The sequence below is a fragment of the Apodemus sylvaticus genome, chromosome 12, assembly GCF_947179515.1.
Source record: "Apodemus sylvaticus chromosome 12, mApoSyl1.1, whole genome shotgun sequence".
NCBI classification, from domain to species: Eukaryota; Metazoa; Chordata; class Mammalia; order Rodentia; family Muridae; genus Apodemus; species Apodemus sylvaticus.
The window spans coordinates 60155382-60177924 of NC_067483.1; the positions used below are offsets into that span (position 1 = coordinate 60155382).

The window sequence follows — 22543 nt, forward strand, 5'->3', positions numbered from 1 at the left end:
ATTAAACCTCTAAGTCCTTAAATATTATACAATATCTGATATTTGAGTCTAGGTGTACATACTGCCTGAAAAGGAAGTTAATTTGCCAGCATCACATAGTGTGGGTAGACCAGTACAAGACATTTTCTGACTGTCACATATCTAGGCTATGACACTATAATTTGAGGGAAGTAGCTGTGCTCTACTACATTATTAGATTAATTTTAGGCAATATGGAAATATACTTTATATTCCTATACAGAGGGAAGCCCCAGAAAGAAGAGCTCACCTATACAAGTATTATAAAAACCTCAGAAAAGAAGCTGTGGTTAGAGCAAGAAGCAGAATTATGTCAAATACATACAAAGAGGCTTCGTCCAGGAATAGAGGCGAGAGGACCCAGCAGAGCTGGGTAAAGATCAGGAGGGTTAGAAAAGATCAGCTCTTCCTCTTCCTCCAAGGCAGCCAGACTCTTTAACAGGTCCGGAGGAAGCAGAGGGGAGCTCTTGGGGTCCTAGTGACAGAAAGGATCACTGTGAGAGGCAATTAGGGGCAAAAGCACATGAGAATAGCAGCGTGACTGATTAGTCAGATACCACGACTAAAGGCACAGGCAGAGACATAACTGTGATGGAGCACACAGGAAAAGGCTCAAACACAAATGAAAGGTGACATGGCCGACAGTGAAGGAAGACAGACACAGAAGAATAGGACCACCAACAAGCAGGACACAGGCGGTAATGCAGCTAGTGAGTAATCAACAGGGGCGACCTCGCTTCCAACGGCATGAGCCTGCTTCTTTAGTAACTAACGAGTAAGAAGATAACTGACTTTGTTCTACGTAATTTGTTTAAAAACCCACGATACCTATTTTTAAATTTAGATGACTCATCCCAACTAAGCAGCTCTTCTCAGACTTCTCTATCACAATGCTACTAGATAATTTTTCTGCCAGACCAGTATAGTTAGTTCAGTAATACAGTTCAGCTACTGAACTCTTCTCCAAGCTAAGCAACATGATTTTTGAAGAGGCCAAGTCCTATACCATGAGTAGTCTTTATAATGTTTACATCTCATAAATATGTATCCATTTTGTATGTATCAACTGTGTCTATCTGAGATATTCTCAGGTTCTACAACCCCACAGGGACACATACCTCAAATGGCATCCTGGGCACAGGATCCTGTTCCGGACGGAAGACTCCAGGTGACCGTTTGCTCCTGCGGTCCATATTTGGTTGCTGAGCCATTACTGCTCTGTTATCAGCCATGCTGTAGGAAGAATCCCAGTAGAACTCTGGGACCTTGACTTCTGAGGGATTATGGTTATATGGCTCCATGGGGAAAGGCTTCATTTTTTTCTCTAGAGGCTGCTGCTGTATTACAGGAGGTTGCAATGACGGCTCAAACAGTTTTATAGGGTCTTGGGTCTGAAGGTAGTAGGGCTGTTTCACAGGCATAATTTTCCCTAGTGGGCTTTGAACCTGAGGGGGATTCCACAGCTGTTTGGAGGCATCTGCCTGTTGATACTAAAAAAGAGGTGCCTGTCAACAAGATGAAGATAAACTGCAATCTCATTGACAGTTATACTCTAGGCAAAAACGTAACTTCCTTACTTCTTCAGAGATTGAGAAGAAAAGGACTTTGAACTCCCATCTTTTTTCAATTCAATTATTTAAGAAGTTTAATGAATGTGTACATGAGACAGGATGGGCTCCCCCTTCTGTCTCAGATGCCATAAGAATAGGACAGTTAAGATTGGTGTCACATTCATCTTATACTTAAGATAACAATTCTATTTCTATTCTAATGTCTATTCAGGTAAGAATTCTTATGGTACAGGGGTAAGAAGGCATCCTAGGTAAGGCTGGTAAAGCAACTGAGTTCTGTCCCCAGAACCCATGCAAAAGTGCTGGTCATGATGGCACATGCTTAGACCCAGTGGAGACAGCAGGATCTAGGGCTAGGGAGTCTAACCTAATTGGTGAGCTGTAGCCAATGAGACTGTCTGAAAGGAGGTGGAGGCATATTTAGGGATGAACTACAGGTGTCCTCCAGCTTCCGCATTACACATGAGCACACTTATCCACACACACCTACACGTGTATACATTCTTACTGAGAAAGTGACATTTACAGAAAATCTTTACTAGAGCTGGCAGTTAAGTAGCATGGACAAAGGATCTAACATTATCACCCTTTACAAATAAAGCAAGAGGGCAAACATTTAGCTTTCCTAACAACACAAACTTAAGTAGTATATATTGAATTCAAACATGGAATTATCTCAGCATTTCTAGCCATTCTAAGCTGACAGTACACATAACTGCTGCCTACCTGCTGGAATCCAGAGTGGTGAGGCGGGCTTTTCCCTAAAGCTGGGATGACTTTTGTAGGGGACTGTTGTTGCTGAGCTAGAGCTTGAACCTGCAATTGGCTTGTAGACTGTGCTGTTGGCTGAGCTGGTAAAGATGTAAGGGGTGGCTGGGAAGGTGGCTGTGACTGTTGAGGTCCCTGGTTCATTGGCCCTGGTCCGGAGGGCCGTTGCTGGCTGTAAGGAATGTGGGACTGTTTCCCAGCTTGCACCTGGTTTCCTGCTGGAGAGTGAGCTGTAGACTGAAGAAAGGTTCCTGGGACAGAAACACCAGCTGGGAAGGTGTAACCTGAGCCCATAGAAAATGCCACAGGAGGGGGGATAACATATGTTGGGGGCGGGAACCCTTCAAAACAGAAGAACACAGCTTTAGTTCTAAAGAAACTTGACAAAAGAACGGTGTAAAATTTGAGAAGAAGGTGTTTCTTACATATTATAAAAGCAACAATCAACCACAAAGGTCTTTAACATGACATTAGGAAATACAGACTACTGGTTCCTTTTCCTCTAACACTAAAGCCATCACTCTCCTAAAGATCCTTTCACGTTTTAATGACAGCATGGAGGAATCTCCATAGTAACTGACCAGCAGTAAAGTGCTAACCACATAGAACCGACTCCACCAGAGTCCCTTAACATTAGGGAAGCTGAACTTCTTTTCCCTTTATAGTTCAGCTTAGAACCACTGCCCTAAGAATACAAAGTATCCAGTGAGTGAACAGAAAGCCCCACACTCAAGGAACCAGGCAGAAGAAGGTGCTTTACCTGGTCGGCTGGGAAGAGGAGGGAAGGCTCCAGGGTGATGGATGGGGATGAACTGAGAATTATTCGTTTGACTTGGAGTTTGAGTGACAGGAGTTTTCCTGGCTTCAGACACTGGAGTCTTTCTTAGTTCTGTCTGGGATTTTACCTACAATCAACAGAACCAAAACTAACCATAAAATCCTGGTACCCATGTATTAGAAAGAAGCACCTACTCTGAGAAAACTACTTAAAACCTTACTATGTCCAAATAAAGTTAATACAAGAAAATCAAAATAAATTACTAGTACAAGAAACAAGGGCTTTCACTTACTAATACAATTATTTTGCTTTCTTATAATCACAGAAAAATAAGGGAAAGGAACACAGAAATCATTTGTTGTACAAGTGAAGTATCTCATACCCACAGGCTAAGAGACTTGCCTATGATCTTCAGTTGGGGCTCTTCATGCTGAATTCTGATTTAATGAAAACTTGTCTCACAGGTGACTACCATGGTAGCACTTTGTAAGGCTCTTTAAACAAATACAAGAATACTTCCAGGAACAACAAACAGGCCCTAAGTTCTAAATATCAAATTATCAAGGAGGTGCCACGGGCTGTCCTCAAGGTTGAGCAAAAAGCAAGAAAATAGTTACAGAAAAAGAGCAGGATAACCCTGTGTCTGCAACTGTTGTTGTTTTGTGTTGTTGAGACAGGTTCTACTATGAAGTCTTGGCCAGCTTAGAAACTGCCATCTAGCCCAGGTGGGCCTCAAATGTGTAGCAATCCTCCTGCCTGTCTTCTAAGTGCTGGGATTACAGGGATTACCTATATGTCAGATTTACTTTTGTTATCTACCAGTAGATTTGAGAAGAACTGAGGACAGAACAGGAGATTTTATTATCAGCGTGGGTCTTACTGGGAGGCCACTACAGAGGCCAGACAGAAGATGCTGGGCTTAGTCCTCAAATACAGGTCTAGGTAATTTGGTTGGTTTTTTGTTTTCTTTGCCTTTCCTTTGTACCCTCTTCTCTTCAGGCCACTGCCTATATATGTGTGTAGTTTAGAGGATGGCTCAGTTAGTACAATGCCTGTAAACACGAGAATGAGAAGTCAATCTCCAAATCCAAACAAAAATACCAGCTGCGGTACTTAAAGTCCCAGGGCTGGTGAGGAGTCAGGAAGAAGGCTCGGTGGCCGGCTGGTCTAGCTTACCTGCTGAGCTCTAAGGCGATGAGAGATCATGTCTCACAGGAAGCAGATGGCCTCCTGAGGATGACACCTAAGGTTGTTCTCTCACCTTCATATACGTATGTACACCAGTGTACCAGCAAAGCACACAAATTAAAGAAGAGGGGAACCACATTTTGTTGCCATCCCTGCCCCCATTCTATCAGGCAAGTAAACTGAAGGCATTCTCGCTGACAAGCAGCCGACTGCAACAGATCCACAAAGCAAACATCTACATTTGCCACAGTGAGCTAACAAATCACAGCTTCTTACATAGTCATCAAAACAGTAATGGTATTAATAAAAGTCAAGATCTTTTGTATTATATGAAATTAACAGTATGCCTTTAGAAAGGTATAAAAAAGAGTTACAAATAGCTGGGAAGTGTTTTTCTCAAACAAGATTTGACTTCTAGTTTTACCAATTTTGGAACCAGAATACTACTGTGTCAAAGCAGGTATAATGTCAAGAAAAGGTGCTTCCTTTTTCTCCAAAAAAAATTAAGTTCTACTTTGTATAGTGAACCTTGTTTTGGAGATAGGGTCACTATGTAGCCCTGGATAGCCTGGAACTTACTATGTAGACCAGGCTGGTCTCTTACTTCAAAGACCAACATGCACGCTCTGTCTCTTGGGTGCTGGGTTTAAAGGTATATATTATTACCACATTGAGTCTGCAATTACTCTGTGTGTGTGTGTAAAACAGAAAGCGCCGATATACTTTTAATTTTGCTAGATGCTAGATGCTATGAAACCCCCAACTCTTCTGTAATATTAACGGATAATTATACTTTCCAAAGAAAAACCCTATGCGGAGCACTTAAAGAGAACTCCTTCAAACTGACCAGACACCACCCCCACAGGTCTGTCCATACATACCTTCCTATGAGGTAAAGAGTGCACCCAAGCTCCAGACCGGCTATGGACTGGTCTTTATGAACAACACGAGAACCCTTGCCATCTGTGAGCCTTCCTTCTCCCTGCCTGATAGTTCAAGGACAGCTTACCTGCACTGCCACACTCTGCTTTCCTGTTTCCTGCAACTTTCCTAAGGTGCATCTCTTGGTCTCAGCTCTCCTCTTGCTGCTGTCCTTCTGCCCGTCATCCTGAGGTACAGTAGCTCCTTTGCTACAGCCCCTTCTCACCTCTTTGGGAGGAAAGCTTCTTCCTTGGTCTCTGTTCACTTCTCGTGGCTTAATGTTCTCTTTAAAGGTGACCACTGGTTTCTCTCCTGAGTCACAGCTGCTGCTGGGATTTCGGCCTGTAGACAGCACTGATTTCAGTCCTGGGCTCCCATCCGTAGCTAGTGACTCTGTCACAGATGTTTCTTGTAGGATGAGGTTCTCTTTGGCTTCACTGGGGTCTTCTAGGATTAATTCTGGGATTTCTGTGATAAATAACAGTTTCCCTACCTCACTTTCACACTGAATCAGCCTAAAAAAAAGCAAGAATAAATTCATATATAAAAAAAACCCAGAAACTCCAAAAAACAGTAATTCAATTATGTGTAATGCAACGATTATTTTTGAGCCAAAAAAATAAAAAGCAAAGAGATTATGACAACAGATTCAGTTAGCATAAACAGTATTACCCAGTAACTGAGGACTCTTGTATTTTACATCACCACATCACACTCAGTCTCCTGTCTTTTCCCTTCTAATAATCGTGGTTACACTTACTGAGCATGATTTAAGACACTAGTCTGAGTCCTTGACATAGCCTATGAGGGAGCTATATATACTTATAGATAAAGTGAAACCCAGAAATGGTATGTGTATTTAAACATGCAAGCATTCAAGTGCACAGAGCCTGGCAGGAGTTTGAATACAAATATTAAGAAATAATAGTAAGCTGGGTGATGGTGGCGCACGCCTTTAATCCCAGCACTTGAGAGGCAGAGGCAGGTGGATTTCTGAGTTCGAGGCCAGCCTGATCTACAGAGTGAGTTCCAGGACAGCCAGGGCTACACAGAGAACCCTGTCTCAGGAAAAAAAATAAAAATAAAAAGAAATAATAGTAGCTGACTCTCAACAGGATATGTCCCATCAGGAAGCTGCCAGGTTCACAGAAAAGATCAGAGCTAGAAACTGAACACGAACTTAACCGACTCCAAACCTTTCCTCCTTCTACTACACCAGCAACCTCATCTGCTGTGTTTTTAACTAGTGCTAGAAGCATGGTCTCGCTCTGTCCTGATTGAAACTGACCGGCACATCCTTGCCGAACAAATCACTCATTGAACCCGACAATGTCCAATACAATTCAAATAATACAGATGCTTACAAACTGGAGCAGCTCCTGATAAATAAGGCAAGATTATTCTTTTTATCACAGATAACAGAGAGAAGACAGATTATACTTATGACTGATCACTTGGCTCCTAACAAGATATGCTACCAATACTTTCTTATTTCATCACAGTTTTAACCCAAAGTCTAAGACATACATGAGGTACCCATGTGTGTGACGACAAAGGGATCAAAGGGAATGCAGGAGCAGGCCATGAGCGTACCGTGGCTGGTTATCAGCGATCCATTTCCCTATGGAGATCAGACGCTGCTGGCGTATACGGCGTTGCTGACCCTCTTTGTCTCCTGTAATACCCTGATGGCCTTTGGAAAAATCCAAGTTCCTAAAAAATGACATGGCCCATTATAGAAGATTAAATACTGAAGAAAATTTCCAGGAAACCAAATGCAAATGGATCAAGATGTTTCTCACATAGGCTATAGACTACATGCTATCAACTGTATTTGCTTGAATTTATATTTCCAAATAGAAGAAACAAAGAGGAGATAAATATTATATTAATATGATATTTTTACTTTCTAGGTTAATAAGTCAAAATAATCCACAGGTTTTGTTATTGAAGATTCTGTTTGGCGTCCTAAGATTGAATCCATGTCTTTGGTCATGCCAGTAAAAAGCTCTATCATTGTATGAAACCCCAAATACCTGTTTTCTAAATACTTTCACTAATTAAAAAATAATCATTATTTGCAGGTGGTAGTGAGGCATGCCTTTAATACCAGCATTTGGAAGGCAGAGGCAGGTGGGTATCTGTGAATTCAGATCCAGTCTGGTCTAAAAAGTTAGTTCTAGGACAGCCAAAGGCTACTTAAAGAAACTCTGTCTCAGACAACAACATAGCGATAAAGGTCTCTGATGCACATTTCTTAATTTCTTATTTTCTATGTGCATGAAGTGTTTTGTGCTATATGTATGTATACGCACCATATGCATGCCTGATATTCAAGAGGGCATTGGATTCCCTTGGACTGGAGTTTCAGGTGCTTTTGAGTTGCTACATGGGTACTGGGAATTAAACTTGGTCCTTTGCAAGAGCAAAAAAGTACTCAGACATTTCTCTAGCTCCTGAGGTACCTATTACAAAAATTATCACTGTAGTTTTTGTTCTCTAAATCAGAAAAGTATACAATTGTCATAAACTATATAAACAGAGAGTAAACCAATGTAGAAAAGGGTTCCTGAGATCTACTGTCATTAATCTTAAAAAAAAAAAAGAGTCAGGGGTGATGGCCTATGCCTGTAATTCTGGCATTTCAGAGTTGGGACACCCTAGGTTTTTCATAATGAAATCATGCATATCTCCACTCCAAAATGCTATTAAACAAGTTAGGCTGAAGAACACAAAGGTAGGTGAAAAACAGTCCCCATCTTCAGGAAAAAGTAATTAAAATTAAACCTGATAAACCTTATAATAAAACCACATAAAGAATAAAAAAGTAAAGTGAAAGAACTGAATTCCCTCCACAAACCTATGGGAAGGTTTCTGAGGGACACAGCTTATCAGGCAGAACAACTACTGACCAAGACAGTAAAAAGGCAGAGGAGCAGATGGCGATGTTCTAGGGTAATATGGACAGAGTATAGAGAAAAATACAGAAACATTCAGAAGGACATAGTTGCATGCATAGTAAATATAAATAATGGGGTGGGGGGAGACGGGGCACAAAATAGGGCTGAGGCAGCTAAGAGCTGGACGGAGTGAGTGAGTGAGTGAGTGAGCACTGAGAGGTGGACAGTTTTCAAACTTGGACATCAAAATAAAGGAGATCCCAGAGTAACTGCTGATAAGTCAACTTGAGTTTTTGATTTTGTCATGAGACACTGTCAATAGTCAGTTGACAGTGTTGAATATTAGAGGCATTTTGGTAATAGAATTATAACCCTTGATGAGGGAAAAAAAGGCTTTTCTAATTTCTGGATTGGTGAATAAAGTGTTTCAACGGACTTTATGCTACAAGAATTAAAAAAGGCAAAAGTATTTAAAAATGCTTAAAAATGAATAAAGCAGGAATGATAAACTGTCACAAAGACGTTAAACAGTATTTGTGACTAAACTGTCTTTGTTGTTGCTTTAACGGTTTAGAAGTCAAAGCCTATGATTATGTTTTCAGGATTATTCCTTCACAGACTATTTGTGTATCAGTTTAAAGTAGCCAAAATGCTGGGTGGTGGTGGCACACACCTTTAATCCCAGCACTTGGGAGGCAGAGGCAGACGGATTTCTGAGTTCAAGGCCAGCCTGGTCTACAGAGTGAATTCCAGGACAGCAGGAGCTATATAAACCCTGTCTCAAAAAACCAAAGTAGCAAAAAAAAAAAAAAAAAAAAAAAAAAAAAAAAAAAAAAAAAAAAAAAAAATCATAACTTTTAAAAGTGCAAAGCCATTGGAATTTGGTACCTGCTGGGCAGTGGTGGCGCACGCCTATAATCCCAGAATTGGGAGGCAGGCAGAGGCAAGCGGATTTCTGAGTTTGAGGCCAGCCTGGTCTACAGAGCGTTCCAGGACAGCCAGGGCTACACAGAGAAACCTTGTCTTGAAAAAAACCAAAAGAAAGAAAAGAAAGAAAAAGATTTTGTTACCTAAGATGACAAGGATAGTTTCACGTAGTAGCAGGTTGGGAAATGAGTAATCCTGAAGTTAGTAAGGACAGCCCACACTGTTCTTAAGAGGAACTGTGATACGGAGAAATTCAGAGCAGCAGAGAAAGACCGAAGACTATGAATTTTATTTTATAGAATGAAAAACAAACAACAACAACTTGGCATATTAGTAGGCTAAAGGAAGCTAGATATTTGAGACGAAACAAACAAACCACCCAGTGGGAGATATACTGTGAAGCAGAGTAAAAGATGAAGGGCAGCAGAGCGAGGGGAGAGAAAAAGACAGAAGGTACACCAAGAGAGCAGGAAGAGACCATGGGGTGGGGGACTGCAGAAGGGGATCCCTTTGCCTCTTTGCCACTGATTTTTAATTTCTTGTAAAATTGGTGTGTGTTCTAGAAGGAAACATGCGCATACTCACATGGAGAGGAACTCTGTTATCACTCTTGGCCCTATTCCCTTGAGACAGGGTCTCTCATTGAACCTGTTCCTTATTCCTCCCTCCCTCCCTTTCTAGCTACACACTGGGGTTCCAGGTATGCTTGGCTTCTATATGGGTGATGGACCCAAACTCATGCTGTATAAGCATTCTTACCCACTGAGCAATGCTCACTGCCCTGTCACTACTACAGATATGCAAAAAAAAAAAAAACAAAAAACAAAAAACAAAAAAACAAAAAAAAACAAACAGTAATAACTTTACTTAAAATTTCGGTGTGGTGCAGTGCCTATAACACTGCACCTGGGAGGCAGGGGCAGTAGGATGCCGCATGTTCGACACTAATACAGTCTATGCAACAAACTTTGGTTCACCAATGACTATGGAGACTGTCTCAAAAAAAATAAAACAGCCTGGTAAAGTGGCTCAAACGTTTTAATTCCAGCACCCAGGAAACAGTGGCAGGTGGGCTTCTGAGTCTGAGGCCAGCCAGGTCTACAAAGTTAGTTCTATGGTAGTCAGGGCGACATAGTGAGACCCTTACTCAGAATATAAGAATGAATATGCATGGCCAAAAGGTTCACTTTTAAGACAGCCCTTAATTTTAAGGGAAGAAAAAATGTAGAATTTATGAAGTATCACTTGGTAGAACAATTTTATTTTTCATTCCTTCATTCTGTATTTCTTTGAAACACTTCACATTGCTCTCACCACCTACCCACACAAGCAAACCATGCCCATATCCCACTCCCTCAACCCCCATGCCAATAAACAAACAAACAAATAAATAAATAAATAAATGTTAAAGCAAAGATGACACAGTTGAACAAATCAAAGGCTCCTCTACAGGTATGCTAGATTCCTACAAATTTTAACACTGGGAACACTTCAAAGCTACTAACCTGAAAGAAGGTCTTAAAGCCAAGAATCCTTGTAATTCAAACTCCTCTGGAAGTGGTGTGGCTAAAGAAAGGAAGATGCCAAAATTTGAAAACATTTTAACTAAAATATTATTTTGTAGATATGAAAAAAGGGAATAAACAAAGGTATGGGAAGGATGTGTCATGTCAATTTTCTGCTCCCAGTGTCAACACCTTACAAAGATAAATCATCCAAGGAAACTGTGCCTGTCACCTCTGACCCCTGAACATCCTGAGCATTCAATACTAAAGTGGGCACTGTGTTGCTGGGCACAAAGAACTTCCTCATCTGCTCTCTCAAGAATTTACAACTTTAGGTAGGTGTGACAGTACCTTTAATCCCACCACTCAGGAGGCAGAGGCAGGTGGATCCCTGAGTTCAAGGCCAGCCTAGTTTACAGAAGAAGATTCAGGACAGCTAGGTCTACACAAAGAAACCCTGTCATGAAAAATCTAAAGAAGAAAAAACAAACCAATCAAAGACAGAATCCAGAGCTTCATTATCAAATATAGTAAGCCCAATGTTTAGGTTACATGAGACAAAGCTTTAAGTTATCCAGTGACAACACTAGTATCAGTGTATCAGAAATAATATTGGGCATTATCCTAAACATTCCAAATCATAAAGACCCAGTGACTTATTGCAAATTACTAATAATGGAAGAAGCTCTATGCTGCTTACTACAGCACTATTTATGAAGAAAATGTGTATTATGAAAGTGTGTACACGTGTACTTGTATGTTTGTATGCCAGGACAGCCTCAAGAGTCATCCTCAGGCATGCAGTCCACCTCCTCTGAGAAAAGGTCTCTTAATGGCCTGGAATTTGGATAGATTGGCGGGCAAGAAAGAGTCCTGAAATCCTCTTGTTTCTGATTTGCCAGTATAGGGATTCCAGGTATAAAGGAAATTGTTTACATGGACTCTAGGTACTGAATTTAGGTCCTCACGGTTGAGAAGTGAAGCATTTTACTATCTTCTCAGGCCCTTGATAAGGAAAATGTCAAAGACAGGATAATAGACTACGACACATATATGAAGTAAAATATTATTCAGTAAATTATTGTAAGTCAGTAAAAACTGCTTAGCAGCAAGTGAAAATGTTTACATTACATTGTTAAATTTAAAAGCATGTTTAAAGTGGTACATGACTCCTATGTTTGTATACATGAGAATATCCTAAGATCATGTGGACAATATAAACTATAATACTATGATTGGCAATTTGTGTCTTTTATGCCTTATGTGCTAAATTCTATGTGATGTGTAGGTATCTGACAGACTGGTGTTCATATCATTTCCTTAAAACAAAACAAAACAAAACAAAACAAAACAAAACAAAACAAAACAAAACACCACTGGTGGGGCTGGGGAGAGAGCGGCGCAATGAAGAATACTTGCTGAACCCGAATTTGGTTTCTAGCACCCACTCCCCACTGTCTATAATTCTCTTGTTGGTGTGTACATCCCAGGTCCAAGGAATCCAAGCCCCTGTTCTGTCACTGTGAACACCAGGCAAATACATGGAATGGATATGTACACACAGACAAAATATGCATACATGTAAAACATATAAACCTAAAAGCAAACAAACATCCTAAACAGCTAATAATGATGAAGAGATGGGGAAGAAAAGGGGTAAAATGTAAAGGTCATGAATGTCTAGTCTAATGGGTATCACAGAGGGGACTTCAGGAGAATTACCTACATGCAATCACCTTACCAATACCAGGAGTCAGAGCCTCTCTGAAACACCAAACTTAAAGGAAAAACAAGCCTAACCAAAGCCCAATTCCCTGGCTTTCCACTTCCCATTATTGATGGAGAACCAGAGAGACAAGACACAATTTAGGAACCTCTTACCATTAGTGCTTGAGAGATCATCTTCATGGGGATGGAAACTATTTAGAAGAGAAATTAGCCAGGGCCAAATGCTGCAAATTAAAGAAAATTTCAGATTTTACTCTTATTCAAGAAAACTTGGAATACTAATAAATTATAAAAATGGCATCTCTAAGGACTCCATCCTTTACTCATTGTCCCACTACTCTGACGTCATCAAAGGCTATATAAAACCCCAATAGATATTTTTAAAACTACACAGGCAAAAACACTTATGAAACATACACTACTGTACTACTGTACACTATTTCCCAATGCTCATTTAATGGGTAGAAAATAATTTGTCAAAGATTGAATGAATATATACATTCCCAGAACAGTGGAAATGTTCTTCATCTAGTGACAAAGAACGGCTACAGAAAATTCAAGTCTCTATTCAAAGTGTATCACAGTGATTCTTTTTTTAGGGTCCAAATGCACATAGCTACAATTTCCTTGTCCACTACATGTGCCACCAAAAGGATCACTGCAGAAACAAAGTAGCAGGCAAGTCTTGCCCCCAAACACAAAACCTCTGTAAGCTGACAGAAAACAAAGAGTCCATAGTTTAGAGTTCCTGACAATTTACTAAAAAGCACACAAATTTGACTTTTAAGAGTACACATAAACAAACATTTTATACAAAAAAGCAGTACCTAAAACCATGTACCAGCTAGCACTGCCCACATTAATATTAAAAGGAGGCACTGTCCTATGCTACACTCCTAAATCACATTTACCACAAAGTTAAGAATGAAGGTACTTGTATTTAGGGAGGAGGAGAATTCTAATGAGGTCCCATTATTTATTAACGAGAGAGTCCCTTGTTTGTGTGTACATCCCAGGTCACAGCAGAAACTTCAGAGTTAAAACAACTACTAAGATATGCAGGGGAGGAACTTTGCCATTGCACAGTCTTTTTTGCAACATTAGTTCTATAATCAAAAGTACACTGAAAAGGTCATCATTAACTAAAATCAAAGGTTCTTAACTGTTTCTACTGTCTTGAGGAAAGTAAGAATTATTTTTAGTCATTTATGGTTAAAAAAATTAAGTATCATTACAAGGCAGAATCAATTTGTGTATAGAAAATGGAAGTTTATTATTTAACCAAAACAGAAAAGGGTGGCACAGATTCAGCTTAAAAAGACAAACTTGATTTTTAATGTCAAGTTCATTTTGAAATGTGAAGACTGTTTCTTCATGATATGGCAACTGGGAACAGGGGGATATAGGAACCAGAAATTTCTACCTAAGATCATGTGCCTAACAAAGAATTCAAAATTTAAAAGTATGCATAGATGCTTTCATTTCAATATTCACAGAGTGGGCAGAAAACAGTCATCAACTATTCAATATTCTTTTAGAAGGCAGTTTCCCTGTGTCTCTGAATATCAAACAAAGCATCCAACCACCTTAAAATTTTGCAACACTTACTACTGTCTTTCATCCACCACTGCTTCTTGAAAGACTCTAGGTCGGAGTCTTAGCCAGTCCATGGAGACCTTGACTGCAGGCAGGGGATAGGCATTGTAGGACTCCTGAGAATCATTCTGGAGAGGACATTTGCACAGGATGCCAAGAAAAGACACTTGGGGGTGGGATGGAGAAAAGATTCAGAATGTAAAAAGCATTTGAAACAGCGTACCAGTTTAAATACTACTATGAGCCACCTGCTCATATCTTATGCTCATATTATATGCACATATCTTAGTATCCTTCTAAATAGATATTTTCTGCTGGGCATGGTAGCCCATGGCTATAATTCCCGGATCCGAGAGGGTGGAACATGAGACCCATGAAGTTCAAGGTCAGCCTGGGAATACACAGTAAGACTATCAAAAACCAGAAAAAGAAAATACTTTCTGTGTTAAAATGTTATATTAAGCAGATGAGTGGTATAAAGCAGACAAAAAACAGAGTTTGGTGTTTAAGTCTCTCTGATTCAATATTAAGAAATATAGGGCTCAGGAGCTGGAGAGGTGGCTCAGTGTTAAGAACACTGGCTGCTTTTCCAGAGGTCCTGAGTTCAATTCCCAGCAATCACATAGTGGCTCACAACCATCTGTAATGGGATCTGATGCCCTCTTCTAGTGTGTCTGAAGACTATTGACAGTGTACTCACATATATAAAATACATCTTTAAAAATAAATAAACAAATGGCTCATTTTATGTATCATTACATTTGGCTACATTTACAAAAATATACAAATATATGAAAATACATATAGATTGTACCTTTCAAAGTTGAATGATTTAATACTCACTAAAGAGAGCCAGCAACTGTGTCCAACACAGCTGTTCATCTTGGCTGTAACTGTGCTGCTCTGTTTCATTGCTAAAGTCGCGAAGATGATGAAGTTGAAACAGGTTAATGACAGTGACATGAACTAACTGTTGAGAGTTGAAAGCTTTTTGGAACAGCAGTCTCTGTAATGGGAGACAAAGATACTGCATATATTATCAAGAGCAGGATCCGTCTCAGACACAAGAATTACTAAACATTTACACTCAGAATCACAGGGTTGTAATAGCATTCCTGGATGATTAAACTGCCCCACTCTTTATTCTAGTATTTTATATAGGTCAAATATCTACAAAAAAACAAAAACAAAAACAAAACTACACTAGAAAGGATCAATTCACACACTACTTAGTTGTTTAAACTATTGCTTGAACATTTTTGCTTTAAGAAACTGTCCATGCATTAAAGATTTATCCTTTTTTTGATGTTTGTTTGTTTGTTTGTTTGTTTTTTGAGACAGGGTTTCTCTGTATAGTTCTGGCTGTCCTGGAACTCACTCTGTAGACCAGGCTGGCCTCGAACTCAGAAATCCGCCTGCCTCTGCCTCCCAGAGTGCTGGGATTACAGGCGTGCGCCACCACTGCTTGGCAGATTTATCTACTTTTATTTTTTATAAATAGAGCAATTTTGCCTGAGTATGTTGTCTGTGTACCATAAGCATGCTTGGTACTTAAAGAGGCCAAAAGATGGTGTTTGGTTCCCTGGAACTAGAGTTGTGGATACGGGTAAGCTCCCATGTGGGTGCTGGAAATGGAACTGGATTTTTCTGGAAGAGGAGCTTAGCAATCTCTCCAGCCCCAGAAACAGCGTATTTTTAATATGGCCAGAGAAGAAAATATTTGGGTTATACATCTATTTAGACATTTAGAAGTTGTTTTATAAGATATATATTGAATAAAATGTTTAAAAAGGACAATTGATTGAAAGCAGATGTAGTGAAGAAATTCCAAACAAAAAGATTCAAGAATTATTTTGAACCCTTGATACATGAAGCATGACTTAAGAGCTGTCCTACACTTTTTACTTTCAAAAGTTTGGAAACCTTTATAAACAATGCAGAAAACACATACTTAGGAACACAGGGACAAATGATATGCTGAAGCTGCCATTAGGATGTCTAGTAAGCACCTTTAAATGATCATGCTTAAATTGTCATAGGAAAATTCACATATGATTTTTACTAAGTTTCATTTATATAGTGATTGTGTACATGGTAACCTGCTAAGCAGTGTATGATATTAGCATGCATATTCTCAGAGTTCCTGGTCTCAATGTGATCATACTTCTGCTTTAACAACTGTGATGGAATTTGATTACTCCCACATGGAATAACTTCCAAACCTAAGTTCCTAAAAAGTTGACAGCCACTAGGATGGCTACTTTTAGTTGTGGCCAGCCCTCCTCCATCTCTCCCCAGGAAGCAGTCTAGAGGACAGCAGAGTCCAGGGTCATTAGTCTATTAGTCTTCTGGTAAGACTTGATAATATATCAAATGCAGACAGATTGTAATAAGGTGGGCAAGTTTTGAGGTCAGCAAGAGCTTACAGAGTAAAAGACTTATCTAAAGCGAGCGCGCGCACACGCGCGCTCACACACACACACACACAATCTCTCTCTCTCTCTCTCTCTCGCTCTCTCTCTCTCTCTCTCTTTCTCAAAACAAAAACAAAAACAAAAACAAAAAAAACAAACCTATAACCAAACCCCCCAAACAAAACCAGAACAAAGATTCACAAGAGACAGTTCTTATAGTTCCACATGAGTTGACTGGTACTCCTGCCACACTGAATATATCAATCACCTTCACTGTATGCTGAGATTTATATTTTCTGCTTTTATATAAATAAGCTAATTATTTTTACTGATTATACTTTAAATTAAATTCAACAACACCATTCAGATTCTAGTAATCTTATCTAGGCTAAGTAATTGAGGGCACTCAAATGATAGTGTTCCTTTTACACCCAAATATAAATATATATATATATATATATAAATAAAGGTGTGCGTGCACCACCACTGCCCGGCTGTCTTGTTTCTTAATATATTTATACTTTGACCCATTTTATCAACTGGCAGGGGTAAATGAGAAGGCTGCTTCCACAATGACTGGGTACCATACAGATTCAGATAACACAGGATAACAGAGGGAAGCTAGACACAAGAACTTCATATAGTTCAGATTTAACTTTCACTATGAATCATATTAAGTAGCAACATAGGAACTAGGAGTCTGGCCCTCTGGGCATGGTTCAGTGGGGGAACTATCTAGCTTGTGCAAGGCCCCGGGTTCCACCGGCTCCCCCATCACTACCACCACCACAAAGTAGCAAAACTGTAAGTTAATGTTCTCCAAATCTTAAGCTTCCCGACTTAAGTGACGACCAACATTTTTTGTTTTTAACTCGAACCTTAAACTGTTCTTCTAACTTCTCTCGAAGAGGGCTCAGCTTTTCCAAACTCTTACTCAGGTATACATGACCGTGAAATTTAATAAAGGCCTTGATGAAGTCAGAAACACCCCACTTGGTTTTCAACTCATCCCGGCTGAAATGAAAGAAAAACTTGAATCAATCTTAATCAGCAAAATTAGCAAAACCCCTAAACTGGATTTGGCTTGCAAGTTACTTGATCACCCAATAGACAAGACTTGGTTCTTTCTGTTCAAATCTAGCTTCACAGCTACAACTCAGAGGGGTCAGCACTCAGCCACGATAAACCACATGCTGGGTAAAATTAGGTGACTGTACACAAAATAATTATGTTTTCTAAAGTTTTACACATAAAAGATAAATAGAGATCACTGCCAGAATTTCCTAAACAACAAAATTTGAGAGATTAAGGCTCAGGTTACACAAATTCTCTCGACAAAGTCAGCCCTACCTTTCCAGTGCTTTAGAAAGTGCTTTTTGTAGATTGGTGGAGGCAGCTGGGAAAGGGAATTTCACAGCAATGCTTCTGCAGTAGTAGAAAATTGTGGTCAGGTGGTCTCCTTTGGAAGAAGCTAAGATAGCCAACTGATTGTAAGGCTGACCTAAAGAAGAAAGATTCTAAAGTTACCAAGAACCAATCTTGCTATCAAAATACAAATGCTCAGTTAAATCCTTGAATTAGTAATGCAAAGTATTATGTAAGTCAAATCTAATGAATATCAATTACAGATGGACATAATGTGAAACTGTACACATTAGCAATGGCACATCCTATCATGTGCAGGTTAAAAAGTCACACAATTAAATATTGACTATGGAGGCACACACTTGTAATTCTAGCACTCTGGAGGCTTAGACAGGAGAATTAAGAGTTCAAGGCCATACTGGGCCACATAAATAGATGGTCTTAAAACAAAACAAAAAAAGTCATAAAATTAGGATCACGACAATAAGCATTCATGGTTTCAGAACGGGCTAGCTAGTAAATCTCCTTGACTTTATAGGTGCTAAGGACTCATCCCAAGCACTGTGCTCTGCTACTTAGGTTTGACAGCTGATATAGGCAATATGAAATGGATAGCGTGTCTACATAATCTCTCTACATTATCTAGAATATAGGCCAATTAAGAATGCTAGAGCTGTAGAAAAACTTTAGACCACACTGACTAATTCTATTTATATTAGCTTACAGAGCAACTTTCTTAAAAAGAAAAAAAAATTTTTTTAATTGAGTATCTTCTTCATTTACAGTGCCAATGGTTAAGACCTTTCCCAATTCCCCCCTCCCAAAACCCCCCTAGAAAATTCTTTTAAGTATATGGAATATAAGGTTAAAAAGAAAAACATGAAATTCAATGTTGCTGAAGTTTAACATCTATGGCTACAATACACTAAAAATCTAAAACTGCACTGCAACCTATTTGCTATAGTACGCTACAAAGCATGGGAACATGGCCTGGTACAGCAACAGGCCACTCACCATTGGAGGGGACAAGCTGAGCTGCATGCCGATAGTAGGACTCTGCCTGGCTAGTCTGGTTTCTGTATCGAGCTGAGAAGAAAAAGAACATTTAGTTTAAAATCATATAAATATACATAAACATACACAAAAAGCACAAGGAGGGTATATCCAAAACAGCTAGAGTTTTAAATTCTAGAGATAATAAAGACATTAAAATTACTTAAAAGACCATTCAAGACAGGAAAATGTAGAACAAGTTAACTATAGGATTATGTGTGAAGTGCCCACCGGCCTTCTCTAGCTGGGACACTCAGCATGAACCAGTCTCAAGCTTACCTAGCCCCACTGTCAGGTCCTCCAGTGTCGCGCCACCAGCTCCCACTATGGACTATGCTGGTGACCTGGAGCCGGCCCACAAGAAGGGGTGAGTTATATGGCACTTCAAAACAAAACAAAACAACAAACACTATACAATATGATCTGAAAATTATTCTTCAATATCTTATAAAGTGATTTTTGAAAAATGCCTTGCATCTACTGCAGTATTATGTGTGTGCAAAGAAGACATTTAAAACAAAACCAACCCGAACATACTGCATCTCTTTGCAGAGTGCACTGATAACTTTGATGTGACCTCTCAAAGTGTCACTCATTTATGGCATTAAGAAATCTAAAATCCACTAATTTAAACACACTAATGTTCCTCATTCCTTGTTATTTCAGGACAAAACATAATCCTATAGTTAATTTGTTTTATAACCTTTTTAGGTCACCTTAAAGGAAGGAACAGAAAAATAAGTTATATAATAACCCAGAAAACTATATAATGGAAATGTAAATTTAACCTTTGAAAGGAAGAAGCATATAAAATAAGCTTTCTATGCACCAGTAGGAAGAAATAACAGACAAACTAGATTTAAAAGAAGTAATTTATACACTTTATCTATTCCAAAAGAGAATAAATTTCTAATTTAGAAAATATAATATTACTTTCATAATTTACCTTTGGCTACAGTTTTTAGTGTTTCTATTTGCCTATACCTGGATGAAATCTGAAGAGAACTTAAATTTGAGAATTTCTTTTTCCAAAATTCTTCTGCCAATCTCAAAACACGGAGAAAAGCTTTAAAAAATGAATTTCATAATTTCTTCATATATCAATCTAAGACAAACATGCATCCTTGATTTTTCTTCCTATGATTACCAAAGCCAAGGATGATGTGTCGTCATTAATCCTTTCCACAGGCTTACCGATGTCTCCGAGGTGGACGAGGCAGTGCTGGCAAATGTAGGAACAGGAGCTAGACTGTGGCTTCACTATGGCGCTGGTGTGCGTCTGTTTATTGCTAATAATTCCCAACTGGGAAGACTTCACACGGCAGGGCAAATCTACATTAAACACCGTGCACAGTTCCTGTAATAACTGAAGAAAAAAATAAGTAAAATTTAGTAATGTTAGAATGTTCTAACAGTAAGTTTATATACAAGATTATATGTCTAAATATCTCATATTGCTGAGACACCAGAAAGAACTGTATGGAGATTAAATGTAATCTTTAATGGGTTAATTCTCATTTATCAAAGCATTTTCATATAAAGCATTTTAAAAACATTCAGCAAACACATAAAAATAAGGAATGCCACGAAAGTATCTACTTCTCTTTTTAAAAAAATCATTAAATACTGGTTAGAAATGTTTCTAAAATGCAAGACTAAGTCTTGACATTTATTTTCTCAAGTTCTAGACCAATTCGTCACTCTTCATTCTGAGATGTGAAGGGACTCTTTCCTCTGGTCAGAGCTACCTACTCCTCCAGGGTAGGCCTGCTATTCCACTCTATTCTGTTTCCTGTCTGTTACATCCTACCCCAATTCTTTCCTCTGTTTGAACAGTATCAAGGTTTCCTATAAAAAAGCAAAGAACACAAAACCGAAACATTCTTTCTTTACCCCCCTCCGTCTTTCCAACAATCTAATGTCTTTTTCATCTCAGTTAGACTCCGAAGCCCACCTCTCCCCTCAGCTGGGTTCTCAATGCCTACTTACTCTTTCTACCCATTACCACCTGACTTCCATTCAGCACTCTTCTACCCCAATTCTCCACTGGCTAACTAAAGCACCAGTCAGACACAATGAGCCCTATACTGCCATCATCTTATTGAACTCCACCCTGCATTTAAACTTGCACATCTTGGGTTAACCAGCTCTTAAGTGCTTTTCCAATGATTCTTTTCAGTTTCCTTTATTCAAAAGGCCTCCTTTATCTTGCCAAGCATATGAAAGAAAAGAAAGTCTCCCTTTTCTTTCCATTTTCTTCTCACTTGTTCTTTACATATGACTAGACTCATCCAATATCTGTCTCCTATTAGGTGCATGGAAAACAACAGTCAAGTCAGTCTGTCAGTACTACAGTACTAGATCGTTCTGGGATCCTGTCCATCCAGGGAAAACTACCTACTGCCCCTTTTCCTCAGTTCCTCACTCTATACCAAGAATGAAGAGTTGACTATGAAGCAAACTTACCTGTTATGCTACATAGAAATGTGACAATGCTTTCTTCTCCCATTTTCTTAGAATAAGGACTATTACTGTGCTATCTAGTTTTATGTCAACTTGATGCAAGCTATATATTTGGGAAGATTGATTAAATTAATTAAATTCATTTAATTATAGGTAGGTGAAGTAGTAATTAAAAATATTAAACACACACATACGCTCCCCATGTGTGTAAAAGCCCATGTTAGTCAGAAGAGGCCATCAGATTCTCTGGAAGTGGAATTACAAACATTTGAGAGCTGCTATATAGAGCTCCAGTCCTCTACAAGAGCAACAAGTGCTTTCAACTGCTAAGCAATCTCCCCAGGCCGAAACAGCAATTGTTCCAAGGAATCATGAACATTTTATTCACTTGTAGATTACATCAGGATGTGACTGAGAAAAAATAAGTATGTGAAATAATATAGCTTATTTTTCAAACAGAATAAAAAATACCTGTTTCTTAGGTAGCTTAAAATAATTTCACGATCCATATAAATTCCACTGTGTAGATAATGCTATGAAAACTCACTTGCCATTACAGCTTTTAACAACTTACCTAACATAACAGTTACTACTTTCTTTTTTTTTTTTAAAGATCTATTTATTTTATGTATGTGAGTACATTATTGCTGTCTTGAGACACACCATAAGAGGGTATCAGATCTCATTACAGATGGTTGTGAACCACCATATGGTTGCTGAGAATTGAACTCAGGACCTCTAGAAGAGCAGTCAGTGCTCTTAACCGCTTAGCCATCTCTCCAGCCCAGTTACTACTCTTATAATGAGTACATTTGGTCTGATCACTAACCCCATGCCATACCCCCATCTTTCACTGTGGCTTGGCTCTTGTCATATCTTTCCCTCTCTCTCTGGCAATACTGGTGTTTAAGCCCAAGACCTCATACTACATTCCCAAACTTAAGTCTGTATCTTTAAAAAAACATTATAAATCATTTCAGACACCTCTATTATGTGAGATTTTGTGATTAACTTTCACATGTCTCATATGGTAGTTAAAGTGTTTTATGTACAAAAGATGTGTACAAAGAACAGAGTATCACTAAAGCTATGAGAATGCAGTCACAAAGTAGAACTCACCTGAGTATAGAAGCCGCTAGCTGCCTCTAGGAACAGAGAAAGGTTTGCCTGTACTTCACTCCGATTTGGGTTTGCTCGATTCTTGGCTTGGCCTTGTAGTGTTGTGATCTGATTCTTAAAGGCATGATTCCAGCTGAAAACAAAATGTAATTCTATTTGGTATAGTAGTGACTCACTGAATAGACACTGGTCCTCCTGAGAACAAGCAAGAACTGTTTGTTATACCATA

At 39.0% G+C, this 22543-nt stretch overlaps 1 protein-coding gene across 6 annotated transcripts in view; it reads right to left on the reverse strand.

Moving 5' to 3' along the window:
• Window positions 1–22543, reverse strand: part of Smg7 (SMG7 nonsense mediated mRNA decay factor) — a 65004-nt gene that overhangs the window by 5691 nt on the left and 36770 nt on the right. For 3 of the 6 annotated variants that reach the window (XM_052200814.1, XM_052200815.1, XM_052200816.1), the window contains 15 exons: window positions 22315–22447; window positions 19927–20098; window positions 18694–18765; window positions 17665–17815; window positions 17193–17328; window positions 14744–14906; window positions 13913–14066; window positions 12458–12528; window positions 10577–10637; window positions 6838–6957; window positions 5333–5759; window positions 3118–3262; window positions 2316–2698; window positions 1137–1508; window positions 344–493 (listed from right to left, as the gene is read on the reverse strand). In XM_052200814.1, the coding sequence (XP_052056774.1) occupies window positions 344–493; window positions 1137–1508; window positions 2316–2698; window positions 3118–3262; window positions 5333–5759; window positions 6838–6957; window positions 10577–10637; window positions 12458–12528; window positions 13913–14066; window positions 14744–14906; window positions 17193–17328; window positions 17665–17815; window positions 18694–18765; window positions 19927–20098; window positions 22315–22447 (2710 nt within the window). The remainder of the gene's footprint in view (window positions 1–343; window positions 494–1136; window positions 1509–2315; window positions 2699–3117; window positions 3263–5332; window positions 5760–6837; window positions 6958–10576; window positions 10638–12457; window positions 12529–13912; window positions 14067–14743; window positions 14907–17192; window positions 17329–17664; window positions 17816–18693; window positions 18766–19926; window positions 20099–22314; window positions 22448–22543) is intronic. The other 3 variants (XM_052200818.1, XM_052200819.1, XM_052200820.1) reach the window with 3 other exon arrangements.